The 23,450-nt window shown below is 48.2% G+C and overlaps 1 protein-coding gene across 2 annotated transcripts in view; it reads right to left on the minus strand.

Moving 5' to 3' along the window:
- The window catches only part of IGDCC4 (immunoglobulin superfamily DCC subclass member 4), a 107,654-nt gene extending 84,411 nt beyond the window's left edge, over positions 1 to 23,243 (minus strand). Inside the window, exon 1 of one of the 2 annotated variants that reach the window (XM_068143498.1) lies at positions 23,144 to 23,243. In XM_068143498.1, coding sequence (XP_067999599.1) covers positions 23,144 to 23,243 — 100 coding nt within the window. The remainder of the gene's footprint in view (positions 1 to 23,143) is intronic. The other variant, XM_068143499.1, reaches the window with a different exon arrangement.
- Positions 23,244 to 23,450: the final 207 nt, after the last annotated feature.

The following is a 23,450-nucleotide window of genomic DNA, read 5'->3' on the forward strand; positions in this document are numbered from 1 at the left end:
AAGGTGATGACGACAGCTGCTCTACCGCAATAGCTGTCTCTGCTCACGCTCACCAGCACTGCTCCATTTGCAACCAGACAGAAACACTGAGCAGGACTCAAGGCAGGAGAAGCATGTACTTCTCTCCATCCATGTGCTTTCCCATTCACAGCCTCCACTGCCAGTTGTCTCACCTGTCATTAAAAGGAGCTTACAACATGCCACTGAGAGATGTGCTGTAATCAACACAAACAGCCATGAGAGCTGGGAAAAGGACGTGGAAGTACAGCTCAGCACTCACACCTAGGAGCACAGGACAGCACAGAGCACAGCAGTCCCAACTCCCCCAAGCCTTCCAAGTATTTACACCGAGCTCAGAAAATTAAAATGGCATTTTATGCTTAATGGTTTGACCAAGACCTGTGAAGTCCTTCTCTCGGTCCCATTTACAACACAAAACGCCAATGACAGAGCAGCAGATGGTCAGGAACACTCCCCTAGAATATTCAGGCGATTCAACTTGAATCTGTGCCCAAATCATTTAACTTTAATGGATTCTTTCATTAACAACCAAAGAAAGGGAATATGGTTGCCAGGACATTAAAATCACTTTTTCAATTATACTGTTATAAAATCGAACAAATTAGCTGTAATTCTTAGCTGAAGCCTAAATGGAAGCACGACTTCATGAAAGAAATGAAAATTGATTTGGATTAGTGGGCATCAAGGGCTTTTTAAAAATTAACAAGATTCTTATGACTTCATAGCATGGATGGATTAGCTGGAGGCTTCGCTGCCCTGCGCTTGCTACCTGCCAAAGCACGGCAGCTGGCTTCGCAGCATTTGGTACAGCGGGTTTTAATTAGACTAAGGGGAGAGGATGCAAGGATTGAAGCTGGAAACAGAGCTCTGGAGAAGCTGGGTGGTGTCTGAATCCACCTTTTGGACCTGGCCCAGCAGGGTTTTGGCAAAACCCCTGGAAATCAGAACCTCTGAGCTAAAGCAGGATAAGGATTGCGGACTGCATTGTTTTCCTTGGGGTGGCCTTGCTTGAAGATCAAGGCCAAACTGCACTGGGTACTTCTTGTGAGCATAAAAATCAAGGCCAAGATGGTTGCTGCAAAGAGCACACAACTGTAATGCAGGGTATTGAAAAGAAAAACAAACACACACCACATACAAAGGACAACAAAAAAACCCAAACCAAATGTACCACAAGATACCTAACACACCACAAAATCCCCCACAAACCCCAAAGGAGGTAAGAATAACAATGAAAGCAGCAGGAAGAGCAATTCATAAAGGCAACAGAAGCTCTGACACTGGGTGCCAGATGCAAGGGAACTACAACATAGAGCAATGGGGACCACTAGGAAGGAAGAAAAATGTCCTCTGCATCATGTAATGCAAACTTAATGAAAGAGATGTTCACTGCATGCGTAGATCCTACAGACTAGGAACCCCTAGGCATATTTCAGAGAGCCACCACCCTACCAGAGAAGGTAGTGATTTGGAACTACTGCCCTGATGGGAAAAAAAAAGAGACTGAAAACCAAGCTGGAGACTTTTACACCTGCACTGGATGAAGGCTTTTTAAAATGTATTTCTGTCTAAACTGAAGGCACCCCTGGGAACAATCCTGTTTCGACCCCAGTGAGATGAACGGGATGTTCTAGCACACACGCTCCACCCAAACACCTCCAGAATGATGCACTGCTGAGAGCACCTGCCAGCTGGCAGAGCTGGCCTTGCTGCAAGGTAAATGCAGCAGAACATTTCAAAACCATTTTCATGAAATCTTGCAACATAAAGCACTTTAGATGACTCCCCTTTCCCAGCCAGCATTTTGGATTTAGTTGTTTCTACTCTTTATTGCAACACAGCGGTTGGCAATTTGCATCAGCAAAAGCTGGCCTGAAAAATTCATCTTTCTGTGGACAATCCTGAATACCACTTTGCTATAATCATGCTGATTTGTCCACCCTTGCTCTGGCTTTCAGATATGCCACAGGGTGTGTTATTTTCCAATAAACCAAGAAGAGCTGTGCCCTTTGAGCCAAGCCTTGGATTGTAACTGCTGTGGGTCTCCATGTGATTGTAAGCAGACACTTATGAAAACAGGAGAAGGCATTTTAATCCAGAACCTTTAGAGCTCCACATATCTTAAGAGTTCTTTTAATCATCCAAAACCCAGGGCATCCACAAAAAAAATCCCAGCTTTTCTGTTGTAACTAATGGCAAGATTTGGCCTAGTATGGTAACCACTATATAGGCAAACGTGACACAGACAACTAAGAGCTTTATCTCATCTAAGGTAGTGATCTGGAAAGCTTGGAGTTAGAGTGCTTCAAGGAAGGACACCCCTAGATAAGACTATCACTGACCATGATCTTCCTGCAAGGCAAAGCAGAACAGGCTTCCAAACTGACACTTCAAGCTGAAGGTGACTTAAGCAATGTCCTCTTACTTTTGCTTCACTGCAACAGCATGGGAACACGTACGCATCAAATCACTGCGCTGCTGCTGAGCGGCAGCAAATGCCAGGGTAAGGAACAGCGGTTTCCAGCTAAAAGCACAGGAACTTACTGCCCTAAAGTACCTGACCCAACCAACCAGCACAGATAAACACATTCAGCTGTACCTGTGAAATCTGGCCTCTGCACTATTCCCAGGCAGAAGCAGCTGCTCACACCAGCACTTCCCTGTCCATCACTGTGATTTAAGACTATCTACAGGGACTCTTGACTACCCGCTTTGACTAGTGTCTATGGGACGAAGCTTATCATCATCATAATCATTAGTAACAATTATACAACTATTATATATGTTAATATATGTCAACAGAATAAGAATATTAATATATTCTCTACAGGGTACTCCACAGAATTAATGAGATCTAGTAATGAGCCTAACCTTTCTGACATCTTGCTTATACTTCTTCTTAAGCAAGCTACTAAATTGAGCACGCATCTGCTCAGGCAGCACACTGGCTTGCAGCTCGCTCGGTACCTGCAGGTCAAAAGGACATGAATGCTGATGAACAGGTTTGCATCTTGCTCAGGGCATGAAGGAGGAGGGAGAGATGCATTTGCTCCTCTACCTGGTACCCTCTTCTACAGGGACAAGCAGCTCTCAGCAGCCAAGTCTCAAAGCGTCCCAGCTGTCTGCTGCAGCAAATGTCAGTCCACCCCCAAAAGAGATGGATTTGCCGTTGCCTCATCCCTTTGAGTACACCACAGGGCTGTGGTGTGCTCCAGTCTATCTCCAGTCCCAGCTCTGCTCAAAGACCTTCATGCCTGGCAGTGTTGCAAGAAGGCAACGCTAGTGAAGCTGCTGTTCCCCACATTGTTTTGTTAATGGGTTTACCTACAACACATTGCTTCCCATCTTCTGTCACCTTCCCTTCACCCTCAGGTGCCAAGGAAAGAGAAATAAGAACTCTCCAGTGCCCTGGAAAGAAACCACAGGGTAGTCCTGAAGACAGTGAAATATGCCCCAGGATGCTCAGAGCCAGCCACAGCGAGTACACCACTAGAGCAGACGAGGCAAGTTGTGTGTTATTTTGTATGCTGCTGCCTCTAGAAGCTGGGATTTGGGAAGAATGGTTAACTTGCATCCTTCCAACCTGAGTCTGTGATTTCGGCCACATTCCCACAGACTGCCAGAGGAGGATTTAACCCAGAGAAGTTCAAAACAAAAGCAGCATCTGTGACTCACCCATGAGACCCACGGTGCACAGCAGTGTAAAAATCACTTTCACATGGACCTGACACTGCCTCACAGAAAAGGATTCGGTGCCTTTCTCCCTGCAGACCCAATCTCTGAGCATGCTTCTCACCCTCTTTTGTTCTTTGGGATATTTGCATGGAAACAAGAGCTCTGTTTCTCAGCTGCTCATCTCCTCCTCCTGTCTCTCCTTCCCTGACAGGAGACAGACTTTACAGAGAGCCTGTTTTCATGCAAATAGTCCTGGCTGCAGAAGAACAGGAGCAGCTTCCAGAGGTGGTGTATGAGCTCCCATGCTAAGGATACCCCATGCACTATAAACCATCCCAGTATTTTGTTGATGAATGCTGCTCTGTACAAGGGAAGTGTTCACTTTCAGGGAGTCTTCTATGGAAAGTAAGTCTCTTACTCTAAGGTCATGTTGAGAAAGTCCAGCTTATGGATGTGACATCAATCACTAGCCAGGAAAACCCCTGCTAGGCTGTAGTATCCTCCAAGCCAGCATTAACACATGGCACTGGGGAAGAGGCACTATCAGTGTGAGACCCGGACTCCATCAAAACACCACCACAATAACAGGCTCAAGTTACTCTCTTACCTCTGAATCTTCCTCTCATTTTTGCTCTTTTAAAAGAAAGGAAAAAGTCTAACCCAAGAGGGCAATCTACCAGTGACCTGCTCTGGGTATCTAACTCGGGACTGTGAGCCAGACCGTGCTGTCAAAGGGCAAAGAATACACTCTGGAAACAAAACCTCTTTGTTCCTCTAATTTTGTTCCAGTTAAGTCAGTTCAGCTGTTCCACATAACCAGTCAAAAACATTCAGCATTTCCCAAAGTATTTTAAGACTTCAAAGTTGCAGGTTTTATTTTGACAGTTTTAAAGTGCAGAGCTTTTTCTTTTTTTTTTTTCCCCTTTACAGATTTTTTTTTTGCATTAAAAACAAAGCTGCTTAATAAATTAAGCTTTATAATAACTACTGCTGCTCGGCTTTTATCATGGCTTCAATTAAAATATTGTTTCTTGAAGACAGATAACAGCTTCTGGGAGAAAAAAAAATAAAGAAATAAAATAAAAAGAGGGTGTTTCACTGAGAGTGTTTCCAATAGACTTCATTTGTTCAAACTTGTGATTAAAACCAAGCTCCAAGCAGGGCAGGCTCAAAATCAGAGGTGGTTTAGATTTGTGGCTGACCTGGATTCAAAACTTCCCAGCCTTGAATGAAAATACCTAAAAAGCAGATTCTCCATCACTCAGTGATGAGGGAAAAACAGGAATAAGTGACCTCTCCCACACACACCAGTGAGAAAACTGTCGGGAAAACCACTGCTCAGATCAGTGCCTGGAAGCTCACAGGAGACAGGAGGTGATCAGGAGCAGGCTGTTCCAGAACAAAACCTTTCCACATAACCCAGGCAACAGATCTGACCTTTTCATCTACAAAAAAACCAGCCAATCCACCACTGAACTCATTACCATGGGAGATCTGCCCCTCAGAACTGTTTTGTTCACAGTCTCAGGGCCAAACCTGTTCTGACACCGACGGCCTCCTGTCAGGAAAGTGCTGGAACAGCTCAGGGACAAAACGTGTGCTGAAACCAAACCTGCCTGAACTCTTGCCGCGTAACATGAGCTTCACACACCGGCACTGACATTGTTGCCACACCGAGCAGGAGCCAGGCAGACAAGCCAGGGACTTGTGTCTTCAAAGGCAAACAAATGAGGGTTATAAAAACTCATTAGCTGCTCACACTCACTACCACATTTCTCTGCAAAGCTGTCCTCTGCAAAGCAGTCCTTCTGAAGCCAGTACACCTCTGGGGGCTTCTCACAAGCAGCACTGGTATGGCCTGGGCTTGGCCAGCCTCACAGTGCCAGCAGCACAGGCCCTAATCCTACCGTTCTGAGGCCAAAGCTCCACTTGCACAGCTCGCAGTGCAGCCCGCAACCAGCTGTGTCAGCACAACCCAGAGAGCAGGGGCAGGCAGCCGTGGGGAGGCAGCTTTGGAGCCTGTGATGCTGCCAAACGCTTCCCATCACAGCCCTGCCCATTTGCATTTCTGCCTTGGGCCCCATCTGCAGCTTCCCAACCATGTAAAAGCTGTCCTGAGGGAGAAGAAAGGCCACTGTCCATTTGTTCAACACATCTCAAGCGCATCCAGTTTCAAATGAAGGAGGTGGTAAAATTCCTAATGCTAATCTTTTTCATGCAGTTCTGAATCTCTTGTCATCTGGGGGCAGGAAAGATCAGAAATGGAATCCAGTGGCCCTGATTAGTTAGTGCCAGTTATCAGAGCAGCTCCCAAGTCCTATCTCCCAGGTTCCAACCTTCCAAGGTAGCACCATGTCCTCACCACGAGAAACACACACACACACACCTGGTTCTTGTCTCAAGTCCCACTTCAGACAAAGTGGTCTTACAAAGTAGCTCTCCAAATGCAGTATCAGTTAAATCACTAAGCAATAACACATAAAGTATCTTTAAAACATGGTTACACTCTGTTCCAGAAGTCTTAATGGCCCATATTTTTAGCCCAGAACAACCTGAAAGCCAGCACAGACACTGCAGCACTCGAAGGACGTCACTGCAAAGCTATTTCATTACAATCCACAGCTAATTTTGCAAAGATAATTTCTTCCAAGAACCCAACTAAGCTGGTAGGAAGTTTTCCAGCATGCATATGTGTAGGGCAGCCAAAAATAAGCCAACTATATCACATAAAAGTTGAGAACTAGGAGAATGAAACCAAGAACTACACAAGATTGGTCCATTTCAACATACATGTCTCAGCAGAGGTCACAGGAGACTTGGAGCTGGGGTGCTGTGCATACATCTGTTGGATGTGCCACTCAGGCTTCAGGATGCATCCTCAGACACAGACTTAACTGCAAGACCAGAGGAAGCAGGAGCTCAAACTGAGACCACCTGTACTCTTGTGCCTCTCACTACCTGCAGCAAACTGCCCAGCACAGCCAAGAAGGTAACAGCTGGCAGAGCTGCAGAAGGGAGCACAGACCCTCCTCAAATGGCTGCTACTTTCAAAGCTTCATTCCCAGCCAGGTCAGCACAACATTGAGACACCAGCACTTGGAGGTGACAGACACAAGGAAGAGAGAGGCATGATCAGCCATCTGGCATCTCAACTCGCTTAAGCTCCACGTGAGAAGCTATGGAAAGAAGTGGGCAGATACAGTGAAAACCTGGATCTCAACAGCATCCACAGATGTCTGTGCCAGGCACTCTGAGGTCATTTCTGGTTCTGTCCAGCAATTTGAGGAATTCAGCAGCCCCCACGGCAGCTCAGTCCCAAAGCTCGTGGCTTGGACACTGCACTTCTAACAGTCCTGCAGGCTTGTGGCAGGGCTGAGAAGAGGCATCAACACCCATGATTCTGGGGGGGGACTGAATTGCTTTTTGATTTCCTCTAAGGAGCAAGCAAGTCACAGAGATGCCCCAAGCAAATGCTGGGGAAGCTGAGATGCTGTCTAAATCGGAGACAGCAAGAGATTCAGTGGCTCTCAGACCAGAGGCTGCTTTTCTGGAACTTCTCCTTGCGTGGTCTTGGAAAAAAGCTGGAGTAAGAGCACAGCCATACAGTCCTTATCTCACTCATTAGGAAAAGAAGTTGCCCAAGAATCTAAACCTGGCTTCTCCTCTGAATCAGCTCCAAAGCTATCTCAGGAAAGACAAGTTATCTCCCACTAACGCTAAGCACTCCTGTTTGGCACAGAACAATAAAGCCATTAGCACTGAGCAATCACACTCTTACACTCTTGTTTCGCGTGGCTGTAATTTACCAGCTCCTCACTGTTTGCTTTAGGAAATCTATTCTTCGAAGGTCTATAAAATTATGAACTCTTGCTCCAGTTTGAAAACACAGACACGAGCAGGGATTTCTGCTCTCTCACAAATCACCTCTCCCAACTAGTAAACACCAGCTTACAAGAAACATCCTTTGTTTACTGAAAGTAAACCGCATGTGGACACTTCAAACAAAAAGAAGGTGGGAGGCTGAACGGAACACACAGATAATGTTTTCTACTTTGATTTTGCCTTGTGTCTAAACAAACAGTTCCTAACAGCTTTGTTTTCCAAACCAACTTTCTCCCAGCTGCTATCTGGAACCATAGAAAGGGTAAACAACACTCACTGAGATGTGCAAGGATTACTGCACTCATTTTACTCAGCAATCCCCATGGACATGCAAGCCATAGAGAACATTATCAAGAGTAAGCAATAGCCTTGTAGAAACTGGTTGGCTTCACCTATGAATCACTATGGGAAGGGTTCACTCAGACCTCTCAAGTCACACAAACAGGAACTAGCATTTTGTGCCACAGGACACAATCGATGGCCACAACTGCACATAAACTGGGAAGGTGACTCCCAATGCATACAAAAACAGCTAGGACAGAAGGCCATGGGAAAAAACAGCTCTTACATGCTCCTCAGTGACCTGTCACCTGTAGCATCTGAAAAACAACCTATTACCCTTGATGTTTTTTTGGGTCTTGCCTGTTCAGATCATACCTGTTTCCATAAGTAAAGATAAGCACAGAGATACTGACCCAAAGAAGACCCAAGGAACAGAGCCAGGATGGGATACAATCTACTGTTTCTTCATCATCTTCAAACAATACTGTTTTTTCATCATCTTCAAGATCAAAGATCTTAATCATCAACCATCTTTCTCATCCCTCTGCCTTCAGCTGATGATCAAGGCATCAAACACTCCTGCACTCCTTCTGCTTGCCTTCTTGCTACATGGAGTTTAGTGTTAGACCACATCTCCCCCAGAAGCGACTTGCTGCAAGAGGTATGGTAATACTTCACTGAAGCTTCAGGATGGAAACATCTCAAGTTCGTAATATTTTGACCCATTTCACTCAAATAGAAGATGCCTTGTATCTGAGCTTAAATACAAATATGTCTCTATCAGAGTCTTAGAAAAGATGTGCAAATCCATGGCTCTGTCACAGCCCTTGCACCCACACCACTGAAACTTGCTATGTTTGACTCACCACCTTTGCAATTATACATCACAGCATGTCAAGCAGCCTCTTTGTGAAGCAAAGAGAGAGAACAGGATGCATCTCCACAGTAGCTAGGCATCTCTGTTCACTGAAGAACTCTGTGAAGCAACCAGCATTTTCTACGTAAGTCAGAAGGAAAAGCCCTTGGGCAAGGCACAACTCAGTCCCCACTGCCACCCCACCTCAGCCCACCCTGACACAGAAGACATATTTGCATGCAAAGTGAGGACAAGATGAAGTTGCCCATCTCTGTGGCTCCATAATCTTGCCTCAGCTTCCAAAAAAGAGCACTGTGGCTGTGTTCTTTCAGAATACCCAGCTTGGTTCTGCTCCTCAAGCTACTTGGTGAAAGTGCTTCATGCAGCCTCAGCAAACAGCTCTTCCCTTCCTAGATGTCTTTGGCCTGGCCTGTCACAACCCATAGCTGTACCTTGTTCAGTTATCACTTCCAGAGGTGTCCTCTATCTATGCTAAAAGAATCTTCAAGTCTTCCATGGACCATTGTCCCAACCATAAGCAGTGGCAGAAGGAGCTTTCTCAAGGTTAGAGCCTTGCTCTGCATGTCCCTCCTGTTAGAAGCCATTAAAAAGTCACATCTGCAGAAAACTGGCCTGGAGCTTCCCCAAGGACAGCAGATGATGTTTAGCCAACTGACAGATCCTACATACTGTTTATCTGCATCCACAGATAAGACAAAGAAAGATGTGATGAAGAAAGAACTTAACCTTTCAAGCTGGACCTTCACAAGCATTACCCCCAAAAGGCATTTGCATGGCCACAGATGGAGCCCAGCAGACTGCAGTTTCTCACTTGCACCTCATTCACCCCATCCAGGTCTTGTAGGAAATCCTGCAGCACCTGTGGAGCTACAGAACATGCATACAGCCCAAGTAAGCCTGCACCATCAGAAACCAGGCCTCCACACAAGCCCTTTCATGAGGCCTTCTTCTCTCACCCTGCAGAGCTGGCACAACAGCTGTCTGCCTGACAGCACACGGATTTCACTGCTTCTCAGCACAAATGAGATAATTAGGTCAGAAATCTTCAAAGCCCTGCCACTGTTCTTGGTAATGAGATTCTGCAGCTCACCTGAAAATAAAAAAAAGGGAGGAGGAGGGCAGGTAAAACTCCTTCTCCACCAACAGCCTAAGCTCTAACTGTGAAAACACCTGTCAGCTTCCACCAAGAGCAGCTGGGAAGTCCATCTATGAATGCAGCCCTTGAAAAGGAGGAGCACATGGAGAAACCAGCAGTGCAATGTCTTTGCTGTTAAAACACAAGCTAGAGGCAGAGAAACTGTGATGTTTTAATCAGAGACAGCCCTTTTATCTCACTGTGTGCTGGCTTTCTCCTGGCAAAAATAGAACCAGATCACACCTCTGTTCTTACCTGAAATGCTGTCTGCAAAGAGAAGGGGCAAAGAGCCCTTCTGCAGGGGTGATGCTGTTCTGACACACAGCCCAAGACACATGCACCCCTCAGACTGAGCTGGAAGCTTTCACAACAAAGAAACACCCTGGCAGGTATTTACAATTTGTTGTATGCCTCTAGTTTTCCAAAAGTTAAGCAAAGAGCCTCCCTTGCTCTCATGTTTTCGATAGGCTGAGGTTCAAGTCTGCAGAGTCTCTTCAGGACAGGTTGTGAAGTGCCAAATAACAAAACATTAAGAACAGCTCTGGTCTGCACACCCAGTCCCTCTCTCTGCCCCTTGTGCTTTCCAACTCTCTTCAGAGAGGCCCAGAAGCAAGGCTTGGGTGTGCAACATGTCCCTCCAAGAAGACAAGAACCAACTCTTCCATCCTGTGTCATTACAAAGTCACCTACCCTGGAGAAGTCAGGCTCATCAAACTCCTGCCTGCTCTCCTGTATTTCCAGGTAATTGCACAGGCCATGAATTAATGAGAAATAATGAGCCAGCACACAGGGGAACAGAAGACAATTCAGAACAGCTATGAAGAAAACTGACAGGCAAGTATGGTTTAACAGCCCACTGCAAACAACTGATACCAAAAGCCTGTATCATCCCAAGAGAGGATTCACTGCTCTGCGTGGACACGAGAGCCACAGAGCACACACACCACCCACACAGCATGGGGACACAAGAGAAAGAGGAGGGGGCTTAACCAGAAGGTAATTTTGCAGAGAATAGACAGTGTAAGCAGTCCAGCCAAAGAACCAGGCTCTGTCCAGGCACAGCTTTGCCACCATCCACAGCCCCTGGGAAGTCACAAAACCCATCTGAGCTTCACTGCCTGGCTGTGATGTCGGAGACCAGCTCCCTCCACGGGCATGGACTACCCCTGGCTTTATCCAGCCATGCTCTGCTCCTTTTTGTTATCACCTAACCCACAAAGGTCCATTATCAATACAGCCAGCCAGCCAGCCCTACCTGGACAATAGCAGATAAGAGGGTAAGTCTCAGAAAGAAGCACTGAAAACAATGCAACAGGCCATGGCAAACTGGTCACAGGAATGCCCACAGCTAGACAACACAATGACCTTAGCAAGGACCTCATCATCTCAGGACTTTCCATCCTCCTGGTGTAACTTCTCTCCTAGTCCAGTTTTAAAAGACAGCATCTGACTGTGATCTGGAAACAGTTATCATTGAAAATGCAAAGTGAGCTCTTACAGCTCGGGGATCGTGTTAGGAGAAACAGCAAAACAAAACCTGCATCCCTGGCTACTGGGACATCCTTGAAGGAGGAGGAAAACAAGGAGCAGTGAAGAAGATTAGCACTGAGAGTCAGAATGGGTGGTAATTTGCCCTCCCATTTTCCAGATTGGCACTTGCTTCTGTATGAACTGCAGGAAAATGTATTTCATAGCCTGTGTTCCCAATTCCCTCACACCTACTTGGCTGTTTAACTTTCCAACATCTACAGTGCATTTCCCCACCGTCAGCCCAAGTTTCTCTTTGGAGCACATAAATCTCCCCTTTTTCCAAAGCTGCAGCCAGCTGAAACCTGACAGTTTGAGGACAAAGCAGTAAAAGGCCTGGGTCTGCTTCCAAATTGTGAAGGGCACACTTTCAGTGCCACAGTATCTGAGTAGGACAATGTCTGTGGGAACCGTCACGCCATGCTGAGGCCCTCCTGTTTCAAGGGGGTCCAGGTTTGGATGTGATGCTTCTCCCCCCCGTCTCTGTGATTCTGCTTGTTTCACCAAAACCCTCTTAACACCACTTGGACTGAGACACTGAGGTTTCAGCCAAAACACCCACATCACCCATTTTTCTCCGTGATGAGGAGTGGTTTTGCCTTTGTGCATCAGACTGCTAGAAGAGCACTATGGATGGTGACTGCCCTGGACCAAAGAACACAGCCTCATTTATTATTAAACCCAGATTTATTTCCATTAATCTAGACTGCTGCTCCTCTTTTAATGAGGTGCTGTGTGCCACAGCACGTAACATCAGCACAGGAGAAAGCCTCATCTTCACAACCAGGTCATTTTGGGCCATTCTGAATATCTTTCTCTAGTGTAAGAGGGGGATGATGAGACTGCTGCTGCTTCCAAAGAAGCGGTTTCATTCCAGGGAACACTCTGTGATCGCTCCCACGTTCAGGTCAGTGACAGCCTTGCAAAACCGCCTTGACTTTATCCAACTTTTACTACTGCTGAGCAAGGATTAACATTAATTGAGCCCACTCCATATGAGCCAAGGATTATTTGCTAGTCACCAACCTATAATCACTTGCGTTTTCCAGCAGAGATCTGCCCTTCTCTCAGCTAGCTGGCAGGATAATCCAAGTCACATTTTTGATGACACCTACACAAACACACACACCACACTTTGGCCTTCCCCCTTCCAAAATGCCCAATTACTTCACCTTAGGAAAAACTACAAAACTAAGCCCTGGGCCCCGTCCTCTTTAACATCTTCACTGATGATCTGGATGAGGGGGTCGAGTCAGTCATCAGCAAGTTTGCAGATGACACCAAGTTAGGGGCAGATGTTAGTCAGTTAGAGGGTAGAAAGGCTCTGCAGAGGGACCTCGACCGACTGGACAGATGGGCAGAGTCCAATGGGATGGCATTCAACAAGTCCAAGTGCCGAGTGCTGCACTTTGGCCACGGCAATCCCATGCAGAGCTACAGGCTGGGGTCAGAGTGGCTGGAGAGCTCCCAAACAGAGAGGGACCTGGGTGTGCTGATCGACAGCCACCTGAATATGAGCCAGCAGTGTGCCCAGGTGGCCAAGAGGGCCAATGGCATCCTGGCCTGCATTAGGAATAGTGTGGCCAGCAGGAGCAGGGAGGTCATTGTGCCCCTGTACTCTGCTTTGGTTAGGCCGCACCTTGAGTCCTGTGTCCAGTTCTGGGGCCCTCAGTTTAAGAAGGACATCGAAACACTTGAACATGACCAGAGAAGGGCAACAAGGCTGGGGAGAGGCCTTGAGCACAGCCCTGTGAGGAGAGGCTGAGGGAGCTGGGATTGTTTAGCCTGGAGAAGAGGAGGCTCAGGGGTGACCTCATTGCCCTCTACAACTACCTGAAAGGTGGTTGTAGCCAGGAAGGGGTTGGTCTCTTCTTCCAGGCAACCAGCACCAGAACAAGGGGACACAGTCTCAAGCTGTGCCAGGGGAGGTTTAGACTCGAGGTGAGGAGGAAGTTCTTCACCGAGCGAGTCACTCGGCATTGGAACGGGTAGCCCAGGGAGGTGGTGGAGTCACCGACCCTGGAGGCGTTCAAGAGGGGATTGGACGTGGCACTTGGTGCCATGGTCTAGTCATGGGGTCTGTGTTGATAGGTTGGACTCGATGATCCTCGAGGTCCTTTCCAACCTAAGTTATACTGTGATACTGTGATGTTAACATCCATAAACAAGTAATCAGGAATTCTCACTGACAGGCCTGCACCACCCATGTACACAGCTCTGTGTTCACACTGCACCCACACACATCCACTGCTGACACACCATGGACAGACACAGCCACGCCACCAGATGCATTTTGTACAGCAACTATTCCCCAGCTCTCCACACCTAAAGCACACTGCCCTGCAGCCTCTGGACACCTCCATCCCATGCTCAGCTTCTCAGACAAGAATTTTAATACCTCATTTTACAAATTAAAAACTATGATGCAAACAAAGGATTGCCTGAAGCTACTCTTAAGCGTGCCATGCAGCAGGGAACCAAATGTCTCCAGCCTAAAGCCTGAGAAGCCCTACTATTGGTTTCCTGCTTCTGAAAGCTCAGTGCTGCTCCACGGACACAGCTGGCCAGAGGCTGGAAACATTTACACAAGAGTATAAAAACTGTGCTGTGTGGGAGACATGGAAAAGGGCAGAGGCATCTTAATGAGTGGGAGAGGGCAAAGCTCCACATGCTCCACCTGTACCTGATGTACTGATGGAGGATGTAGACAAGATGTTATTTGGTGGAAGCTGCTGTAAGACTAGGACAGTGTTTTTCTATGCAAGTGTAACTCCAGCTTAGACAAGACAGCAGCCTTCCTCTCTAGAAGCTTTATGGAAGCTGCACACCCTTGCCCCTCCAATTCTTCTTCTGGTTTCCTGTGTGTGAGTGTCCTGCTGCAGCACCCTAACTCTGCCTCAGCAAGAGCTCAGCCACTTACCAAAGAAGCACTCCCAGAGCTGGAGGTTTCTTGACTTTTCCCTCTGCTTGGCTCTGATCCCAACACATCTGGGAAGCCACATCCAGCACCGGCTGTCCAAGCTATATGGCAGCTCTGCACTAAGCTGCAGGGGAACAGGTGCCCCCAGAGACTCGCAGCAGCCAGTCCCAAAAAGTCAGGCTCTGAATCAAAGTAGCTAAGAAATTTCCTCTGCTGAGCAAACTAAATGGTGAGAAAAGCAGGGCTTTGACTTACAGCAGTGTTAGCTACAGAAGGCTGAGATTCAGAGATGGGAAACAGGTGAGAGACTCCAGGATCTGGATGTAAGCAGCTTAGTGAAGAGCAGGTCACCAGAAGATCTGATCACTGTGCACACACTACTCTCAAGGAGGCTTTGCACTACAGGACCTGTCTGATGTACACCAACAAACCACAGCTAGGTAAATTCAGACAAAACCAAGAATCACATCACTGAGTGGGGACATCAAACCAGCATGCCAAGGGGCTGTGTTGGACAGGCAGCCACAAGACATTTTTAAGTCAGAAGTGGATGCTGCTCTTTAGATGTTCTTGTTCAAGCACAACCATGAAACCCCAAGCAAGAAGCATCCTCAGCTTCCTGCAGTACACAAAGGCAACACAATCTCGCTAGCCTGAAGCCTACAGAACTACCCAAGTGCCTTGACTGGCATAAAAAACAGTGAGAAGAACTATCTGAGGGCTAAGCCTCATGCCCAGATGCTGAAGTGTTACTGAAGCCTTTCACCCCACACTTAACTCCCTCTGCTGCTACACAGCAAATCCTGGCAGCAGCCACCACCGTTAAGTAAATGGGAAGCTATTCTCTGCCAGCAGCTGGGAGAAACTTCCTTCTCTCCCCACTTTGCACGTAAAGAAAACCTCACAATAGTACTTGAGGTAGAGCTGCTAGCCAGATTTTCAGCTGACAGGCTCTTGAGGAAAGCCTCCAGATATGAAGCCTGCTCCTAAGGACCCTCTTCAAGTGGATGACATTTGACTTCAGGAACGTACAGCTCATCTCCTCGAGGAAAAGTTCACTTTGTTTTCAGTACAGAGGAAAAAGTACAAAAGAAAAGGAAGAAAAGTTGCCTTTACTGTGACCTAAGAAAAACAGAGCTACATAATTTTGTTCAATATTTTGATTTCTCTGACAAAAGCCACAATCAGCACTGACACAAACAACTGGTTAGCAAGCTGGGGAGAGGAGGGGTGGGCTGGGGGGCAGGAGGAATAAATCAAACTGGAGTTTCAAGACACTTAGCTTTCCATCACAATTACCACCAATGACAGTAATTTACATGGCTAATAAGCAGTATTATGTTTACAAAATCATCCTTGGGAAGGAAAATCTAAACAATTTTTGCCAACCCAGCAAAGGAGCTGGGATTGGATCAGATGCTGGGTTTCTTTCTCCCTCTTTTCTCTTCCTTGTCTGTTTTGCCAAGACGCCTTTTTACACAACACCACACAGACCTGCAGAGCACATGGGCACCCTCCTGGATTCTCTAACAGCAGAGCTGTTTGAGCCTCCATGACAGGGGAGAATACATGTCAAACAGGAAATAACACAGTCAAGCCAGCAGCCCAGATCCTCCACCCCATGCCACACTTCTTGCCCCACTGCTGAAGATAACCACAAAGGAGCCCTGGCATCTCATACATGAGCTTTATCTTCTATCCCAACACCACAGGCTAAACCCCTAAACATCATCTTGAACATCTGCTAATTCTCTGCCCTCCCTGACCCTTGGCCTTTTTGGTCATGAAAAGCTCCAAATCGCCTTCCTACAACCTCTCTCAAGGTTTTGCCAGGTGTCAGACCAGTGCAACTGGTAGGGCATGACTGGGCTGCACCCAGCCCAGCGCCTCCAGGTCAGCACGATTAAGAGAGGGACTATACATCTCATCCTTGTCAAGCGGAAATGGTATTTCCAGCCAGCTAACAGCACATCACATTAGCACTAGGAGGAGCACACTGGGTTTTGCTAGACCATCACCAAAAAAGAGACAAAGAGGACAAAGATTTCCAAAGGAACAGGAAAGCCTTCTCAGCTGCAGCAATAACAAATCAGCAAACACTTGACTAGTTTTCTTTTAATACTGGGCACAATTCCACTTTTGTTTGGAAAATACATGCACCCACTCTGCAAAGCAGATCCAACTAATCAGCCAGGAGGCACAGAGAGGACAGTTTGGCACCAAGTGCAAAACTTCAGGCACTTTTAAAACCTGTAAGCACTGCTGATGCTTTTGGAAAAGCAGATTTATCAAAGCCCTGCACGCACAAACAGCCAGGCTGTGCCAAAACCCTGGCACACACACAACACAGCACTGGAAACCCATTCCATCAAGTAATGGCCTCTTTGGTCACACCAATTAGGTTGATTATCTATCAATAGTCAATTTGGAAACTATCAAGGATGCATACTGCCCAGCACAGACATAAAGCAGGACATTAGCACACTCCCCACAACTTGTGGCCCGCCTGCTATCACTTCTGCAGCCCAGGGTTGCTCCACCTCTGCTCCAGTTTCTGCCATCTCAGCACCATTCTCTGGAGTTCCATTTTAATTGTTTAATCTCCCAAATTCTTACATTCAATAAGGTGCTAAGTCATCCCAACTCCAAAGGGAAAGTGTTTCAAAGACCCAAGCAGGAAATGAGAGAAAGGAACTCAGGCAGAACACAGGCCAGGACCAGAGCAGACCGAGCACAAACGCAACAGCTTCACACACTAGATTTTAATTCTCCCACCAATCTGGGCTGGGAGCAACCTCTGGGGAGGCTTACATGTCCTTAACATAGCTTTAATATTAATGACCTGTCCTCCAGAAATCCACTCAAGAGATCTTGGGAAAAAAAAAAACCCAACCCAAAACATTAAAGCCCAGGCAAGTGTAGAATAAAGCAGGTTGTTCAACAGCTCAGCTGAACACAGCGTGGCAGGAACAGGCAACTGCATTTAAAACACAGAGAGAGATTTTTGAGTCATTTCAGAATGTCTGATAGGAAAGTTTCAGTGGAATACAGAAATTGCTTATCATAACCACCACAAAGTATGTTTATTAGCCACAGAGATAACAGACTACATCTGCTGGACTCTCAGATAAAGCAGGCCCATATCACAACAGCAGGATCCCAGGGATTAACAGCAGGAAAGGATCTGACTCAAACAGACACCAAGGGCATCAGTGACATGAACCATGGAATTGTTAGGGTTGGAAGGGACCTGAAGGATCACCTAGTTCCAACCCCCCTGCCATGGGAAACAACACATGAGCAAAAAACACATCCAAGGGAGAAGCACCATGACCTACACCTGCCAAGGGGAAAGCATGAGATATGGTCAAACAAGGCTTCATATCAAGAGTTGCAGTTCTCCCAGAGAACTTCTCAGCAGATGTCTACCTTCCCAGAAGTAAACACTGACCAGCTCTGCCCCTCTGTTACTCTCCAGAAAAAGGAAAACTCAGTGGTGTTTCAAGGGTGCCTTTAGCATATCAGTGAAAGTCAAACCTTACACCTGGCATGGGGTTTAGCATCTCTGGAAGGGCTTGTGAAAACACAGCTCAACCCTGCTCTTCAAGAGCAGATGCTGTTTTAACAACTGTGAATTTCCTCACCAAAAGGTCATTAAATCAGACAAGTACAAGCAGCACTTAGAGGTCACTTACTCATGAGATTTTAATAAAAGCCAAAAGGGTACCTAGAGTAATAATGCTCTTCTTACAGTGTTTACAGTGTTCAACAGCAGCTTCTGCCCAGCTGGAACAAAGAGGGAAACTGAGGCAGAGATGGCAAGAGACTCACACAAAGACAACAGAAAGAGCCAATGTCACAGTAGCTCCAACTCCTGTGTTCAGAAAATGCTTTTTCCAAGAGGAGAGGAAAACAAAACAGCTACCAGGCCCTGTGATGTGAATGCTGGCATTACCAGAACACCAGAGCATGTTTTAAAGCACACAAGAGCTCCAAAACAAAATAAGCAACTGGATACAAGGACTTGAGCCTTGTGATTTCTGTCTTGTGACTAAACTACCTTGTCCTACCCAAAAGAGGTGCAAGCTCTGTCCAAAGCTCTTCCTGTAGCTGAAGCACTTCAGGTTCCTCCCCTAGGTGGGTTTTCAAGTGCCTCTCCTTCAGCTGATGCCTCTCTCTCCTCTACTTGACCACTTATTTTCAACAAACCCTGAATCCTCCATATCCACACTAGCTATGACTGACCAGCAGGTCCAAGAACCACCTGGAAAAGGAAAGGGAGATGGACAGACAACCAGACAGCATGACTACATTAAGCAGAAAACCAGGCTAAGAAGGCTGTAGAGAAGTAGGGTCCAGTTCTCCTGCAGAACGCAACACAATTGCACCAGAGTTGATTTTGGCCCAACGTGCGCTTGGCAAATACTGATAACAAGGATTTACCATATCCCCTCCAGCATTACAGCTGACTATAAAGCAAACATTTGCTTCCTACAGATAACAAAACGACTGGGATCACTCTGGGTTTGTAAAGGTTAGGGTTTCTCCCATCACCCAAGGCAGGCTTGTAATTCTCAGTGTCCAAGCAGAAAATCCTCTGCATGTAACACCGGCCTCAGCCTTCCCTCAGGTACTCACCTCATGCAGAGATACAGTTTGGGATGGATTCCAGCAACAAATTACAATCAGATTAAATATTAATTCCCATTTTAATTATGTAACCATGACTAGGCTTTAATGGCCAGGCAGCCATTTAAACAGGAAGGGGGAGTGTAAATTGTGTGAGCAGCATCTCTAAAGCTGACAGTGTCCACACTGGTTCATCAGCACCTGGATGTTTCCCTGGGGAGAACAGCCAGCCTCTGGAGAGGCAGAGCTCAAATCACCCAGCAAGCAATACTCTGGCAGAAGTTTGTGAGCCAACATGGGACAATGCAGTACCCTGCCCTTGGGACAGTTGGAATCAGTGATGATCATAGATGTGCTGAATGCTTACTGATGGATTTCATCCTTGTTGATGGATTTGATCCTCATTGACAGACTTCATCCTCTCCACACATTTGACAGATCTGTGCAGCATCTCTAGTTTTGTCTGAAGATGGGTCCTGAGGATGTCAAAGCAGATGAAGCAACTGGACCAAATCTGCCCTGGTGAGGCTGCATCTGGAATATTGTGTCCACTTCTGGACCCCTCAGTTCATGAAGGACATGGAACTGCTTAAAGAAGTCCATCACAGAGCCACAAAGACAATCAAGGGAGTGGAATATCTCCCTTGTGAGGAAAGGCTGAGGGAGATGGGGCTCTTTAGCCTGGAGGAAGCTGAGGAGTAACCTCATTCATGCTTATAAAGATGTGAAGGGCAGTGTCAGAAGGATGGAGCCAGGATCTACTCAGTGATGTCCAAAGGCACAACAAGGGGCAATGGGTGCAAGCTGGAGCAGAGGAGGCTCCACATGAACACAAGGAAAAACATTTTCACTGTGAGGGTGACAAAACACTGGAACAGGCTGGCCAGAGAGTCTACTTTTCTGAAGACATTCTAGATGCACCTGGATGCATTCCTGGGTGACCTACTCTAGATGATCCTGCTGTGGCAGGGGGGTTGGACTGGATGATCTTTCAAGGTCCCATCCAACCCCTAACATGCTGTGGTTCTGTGTAACATCACAGCAGGCACTCAGGCAAGATGTTGTCCACTGAGACACCCAATCCACCCCTGCAATTCCCAAACACAGGTGGTTCTGGTGTCCCCAGCACAGAGAGAGCTGTGCCATACCACAAAAGCTCCTGGAAGCCTGCATGCAGGAAGAATCATTCCCTTCATCCCTAAGGAAGGGCAGACTGCCAAACGTTTTCTTTTTCAGTGATGACCTGCACCACTCTGAAGCGACTCTTGCACTATCAGCAATACACCCACCCCATGTGGGCCCCCCCACAGCAGGTCAAACTTGCGACAGCTGCCAGAAGTCTGCTGCAGAAAGTGGGGAGACATCAGGAAATTATTGGGCTCTGCTTCACTTTGGAATTCCAAAAGAGTGAAAGGAGAGGACAGATAAAAAGGGAAAAGAGAAGCAAAAAGCTAGGGAAACCAGGGAAAACGAATCCAGAACCAAGCCTGAGTGTGTCTCCTTCAGTCACACTCCAGAAGAGAAACAAAGAAACACCAGCTGAAACATTCTCCACTTTGGAACAGCCTCTGCTGTCAGGGTTCGGAGACTGGCTGTCATGACAGCCACAGCACAATGGCAGCAAGTTCCCGTGTGAGAAACCTGCCCCTGGAATCACAATACAGGGAAAACCTCTCTAACATGGTGCACATGAGTCTTTGGCACCATCCTTGCCACTCACTTCTAGGACACTGCAAGAAATACCCCTTCCCTGCATCACTCACCCTGCCTCCTTGCCACCCAGCCAAGGACAGGTGACAACCGACCACCACCGCCAAGAGGGCAAACGGTTCTGCATGCAGGCAACGTCCTACAGAGTGCAGGTGACAGCAGCAGTGGAGACACGAGATCCCCCAACGACAGCAACAGCAACTTCCCCAGGCGTGCTGCGGGGTGACACCGCCAAGACAAATGCAACAGGAAGGATAGAATAAATCACAACTAAAGTTAGGTAAAGGAAATCTGTTCTGCAGCAAGAGAACTCAACCACAAGTCCAAACGACATAAACCCAGACGGATTTCAGCTGATCCCTCCGATGGCAAGCTCAGCCCACTTCCCACCAACACATCCCCTGCAGAGAGCCCCAAAGAAAGCAACCAGCACAACCCCCTCGCCAGAGCCAACTGAAGAGGGGTTGCTTTGTTTGTCGTTTCTTCTCTTAAATCTTTCCCTGCTACTGCAGGGAAAACAGTCTCAAAGTAGGGCAGGCAGAAGGCTTTCAAAACACTGGATGACATCCCCAGCTAGCGTAAACTGGCACAGTTTCCATCAAGTCTACAGAGTAGGGCAGGTTTTCCAGTCTGCTTCTCTCTTATGTATTTCATACCCAGTGAGGCTTGAACTTTGGATCAAAACATGTGGGCTTCGGGATCAAATGCAGACCTTCCCAGAACCATTCCAACCCCCTGCCAAATTAATTTCAGATTGAAACAAGTCCATGTTTTTCTTTTCAGAATCAAACCCACCTGTTGGAAAGCACATCCACATGCACCAAGCAGCACGTCCACAGCCTGCGCAGATGCACTTAGTACCTCTCTGCACAATGCACGGCCCATTGTTAGAAAACAAACAGAACCAATTTCCACCACCACTTGCCTAATTGCTTGCAAATAAAGCAGCGAAGTCAAGACTGCGAATTCCCGCAAAGCATTTGAAGTTTTCTCGCTGAAGTAGGTTTGAAAAACAACATCCACTCCACCACCCCCCTTCTCTCTTACAAATCATTATTCTCCATTACAAGCCTAGGGATCCACTTAGCCGTTTGCTCAAACACACAGGAGAAACAGCTCCCACACACCTCAGCTTAGCCGTCTGTCTGCTAGTGGGGTCACAGACTGCCATCCATCTAGAGAAACCCACGTGCAACAGCAATGGGCCACTGACATGGGCTGTTACTCGGTCCTACACACAACCACCGTTAAGGCTGCACCTCTATCAAGGGATAACCCACCCCTTATGGGGACTCAAAGTGGTCTGGAAAAAAAGAAAGGAAAGCAAAACAACCCTGCAGCTGTCCAGCACACCATTTCCTCCCCCCAAAGCGCTATTTTTGAAGCCATAAAGACTAAACAGTCTTCGTGCTGTTATTATGTTCTGCTAAACCTGAATGCATCATAAAAAGGAATTAAAATGTACAGCGGCATAGGGATGGGTCCTCCACTGCATTCCCCCTGTCTAGGAGGCTCTTCTAAATGAGAGCAACTGCAGGGCACACATATGGCTCAAATATTTTGGTGCAGCTCCACCAGCGTACACCTTTCCCACCCCTTCTTGAGGATGAGGACAAAAGCATTGGAAGGTGTGTGCAGGCACCGGGAACGAATCACGCACCCCAAGGTCCACAGCTCCAAGGCCCCTCGACGCAAACTTCGACGGCAAAGGCGGAAAGGCGCCCGGGCGTACGTGTGCCCGCGCACAGAGCCCTTTGCATAACCATTGCAACACACGGGTGCGAGGAGCACGGGTGCGAGGAGCACGGCTACTCCCGGCTCCCCTCCTTGACCAACGGGACATCTGCGCTGCTGGCGGTGGGGCGAGGGGAGATGAAGGTCCCTGCCACGGCCCTGCTAGACACCTGGGCCTGCTCCGGGCCAGCCAAGTGCCTCGTCCCCAGGCCAGCCTGGAGCAGCAGCCGTCCCTCCAGAGGAAACTTGACCGAGGGTCGCTCCTGCTGGATCTGTTCCCCGCCCCAGCGCGGTCCTCTGAGAGGGGGCTCCCTGGGGGCAATGCCCTGTGTCACCCACAAAAGATGACCCTAAATGAGTCACCGTCCCGACACGGGTCGAGGCCATGAGTGGGACTGCGGCCCGACTCAAGGGGACGAAAAGCGGCCGGGGAAAAGGAGATGGAGAGGGGTGGGTGAGAAACGGCTATCGGGGGCGGCCACCGGCGGGGGGGCTAGGGGGGAAGGCGACTGTTGGTGGGGTAATGGCCACTCAGGGCTGATACGGGAGGGCGAGAAATGGCAACGTAAAAGGTCCCGGCCGAGAAGCGCATCCCCGCGGGGAACCGGCCGCTGCCCACGACCGAGCTGGGCGCAGCACTGAGGGCAGGTGGCACCGCGGCCCCAGGCGCGACCGTCCGTGGGCTCGGGGGACAACCGACCGACCCCCTGCCACCCTCCCACCTCTTCCTTCCTCTCCCTTCCTCTCCCACCTTGCACAGCCAGGACGACAGAGAAGCAGAGACAAAGCAGGTCCTCCAGCGCCATGTAAGCCCCGCCGGGCGCCGGGAGCAGGGGCCGCCGCGGCCGCATCTAAGAGGGGAGCACGTTCTCCCGCCGCCCCACCGCCATCTTGTGCGAGCGCCCCAGCCCCAGCCCCGCGCTGCCCGCCGGCGCCGCCGGGCCCCGCTGCCGGGGGCGGGGGGGGGAGCGGGGGGCGGCCCCGGCCCTGCCGCTGCTCCGCCTTTGTCAGTGGGCTCGCCGCCGAGCCGAGGGGGGTTCCTCCCGCCCTCCTCCAAC

The sequence above is a fragment of the Melanerpes formicivorus genome, unplaced genomic scaffold (genome assembly GCF_026170545.1).
Source record: "Melanerpes formicivorus ecotype bairdi unplaced genomic scaffold, bMelFor1.0.p_v2 SCAF_10, whole genome shotgun sequence".
NCBI lineage: Eukaryota > Metazoa > Chordata > Aves > Piciformes > Picidae > Melanerpes > Melanerpes formicivorus.